General features: G+C 34.6%; 1 protein-coding gene across 1 annotated transcript; it reads left to right on the forward strand.

Annotated features, from left to right (window-relative positions):
- Positions 1–612: 612 nt before the first annotated feature.
- Positions 613–987, forward strand: LOC112093249. The gene has a single exon (XM_024171330.1). It carries the CDS (start codon positions 613–615, stop codon positions 985–987), a length of 375 nt encoding a protein of 124 aa, XP_024027098.1.
- Positions 988–1706: the final 719 nt, after the last annotated feature.

Raw genomic sequence — 1706 nt, forward strand, 5'->3', positions numbered from 1 at the left:
GCAGCTATTATGTGGGAAAATTCACATAAACATGTCGGACAATGAGCAGGCCACACGTGGACATGCTTCAGTATGGATTAGTATGCACAACTTTATATCAAAGAGATTATCAGGCTTCATGGATCACCTGTATCCATTATTTCTGATCATGACCCAAAAGTCACTTCAGCATTTTGGAAAAGTTTACATTCAGCTATGGGAACACGCTTGTCTTTCAGCATGACTTATCATCCTCAAACTGATGGACAATCAGAGAGAACTATCCAGACGCTAGAGGACATGCTTAGAGCTTGTGTTCTTGATTTTTTGACTTCATGGGATAAAAAGCTACCTTTAGTTGAGTTCTCCTACAATAATAGTTATCATTCGACTATTGGTATGGCTCCATACGAGGCATTGTATGGTAGGAAGTGCAGATCTCTTATTCATTGGAATGAGGTTGGAGAAAGGAAAGTGTTGGGTCCATAATTGGTTCAAAAAACAGTTGATGCCATTGACAAGATTCGAAAAAGGATGAAAGCAGCTCAAAGTCGATAGAAGAGTTATGCTGATAAGCGTAGAAAAGATCTTGAATTTGAAGTTGGTGACAAGGTCTTTCTCAAAGTTGCGCTAATGAAGGGAGTTATGAGATTTGGACAGAAAGGAAAGCTCAGTCCTAGGTATATAGGGCCTTTTGAGATTTTGAAAAGAGTAGGAAAACTTGCTTATGACTTAGCTCTTCCCCCATCATTGTCTGGTATTCATGGTACATTTCATGTTTCTATGCTTCGTAAGTATACAGCTGATCCATCTCATGTTTTGACGTATGAAGCTTTGGAGTTGAAACTAAATTTGTCATACGAAGAAAAACTAGTTCAGATTCTTGATAGAAGACTTAAAGAATTAAGAAACAAGAGCATTCCTTTGGTCAAGGTTCTTTGGAGAAATCATTTAGTAGATGAAGCTACTTGGGAAAAAGTGGATGAGATGAAGATCAAGTATCCATAACTTTTTGGTAAGCAAAATTCCGAGGATGAAATTTGGTAAGGAGGGGAGAATTATAATACCCGAGATTTAATTAAGCCTTAAGCCAATAATAAATAAATTTTGTAAATTAAAATCATACACCACATTTACCATTTACCTTAAAGTTATTTGTTGGCATTATATTTTATTATTATAGCTATCATATGATTTTATTAAACTTATAGCTTTGCTAATCGAGTTTTCAGTTTTAATGTGCAGTGCAACTAGCTCGATGTGGGAACTCAATGTGCTAAACTTATGAAGAAAAATGATATTTATTATGATTATTTGATATAATATTTTACCTCTATTATGATTGATTTAATGATGAATCATTATTTTATATTTTTATTATATGGTTTTATGTAAATGTGTTGAGGACTTAGTTGCTATTTTGAGTTTTTGTGAGAGAAGGCTATGTTAGCAAATTGAGTGAACTTTAGGCACCTAAATGAAGAAGAAAAATAGAGACTTTAGAGCTGATTTTATGAGGTTAGGACAACTATTAGAGGCATAGAAAAACTTAGACACTTATTCTATTATAAGGTCACTTTACTTTTGCTTGGTTTATATCAAGTTTAGACTTCATTTTTGGGTCTATTTCAGCAAAAAACCCTAGAACTCCGACCATGGCACTTTCTTCTCTCTTCTCACTCCTTTTCTCACCCAAAACTCAGACTCAAACCTAGGGTTTTAAGAGA

Source organism: Morus notabilis, unplaced genomic scaffold (genome assembly GCF_000414095.1).
Source record: "Morus notabilis unplaced genomic scaffold, ASM41409v2 Scaffold886, whole genome shotgun sequence".
Lineage (NCBI taxonomy): Eukaryota > Viridiplantae > Streptophyta > Magnoliopsida > Rosales > Moraceae > Morus > Morus notabilis.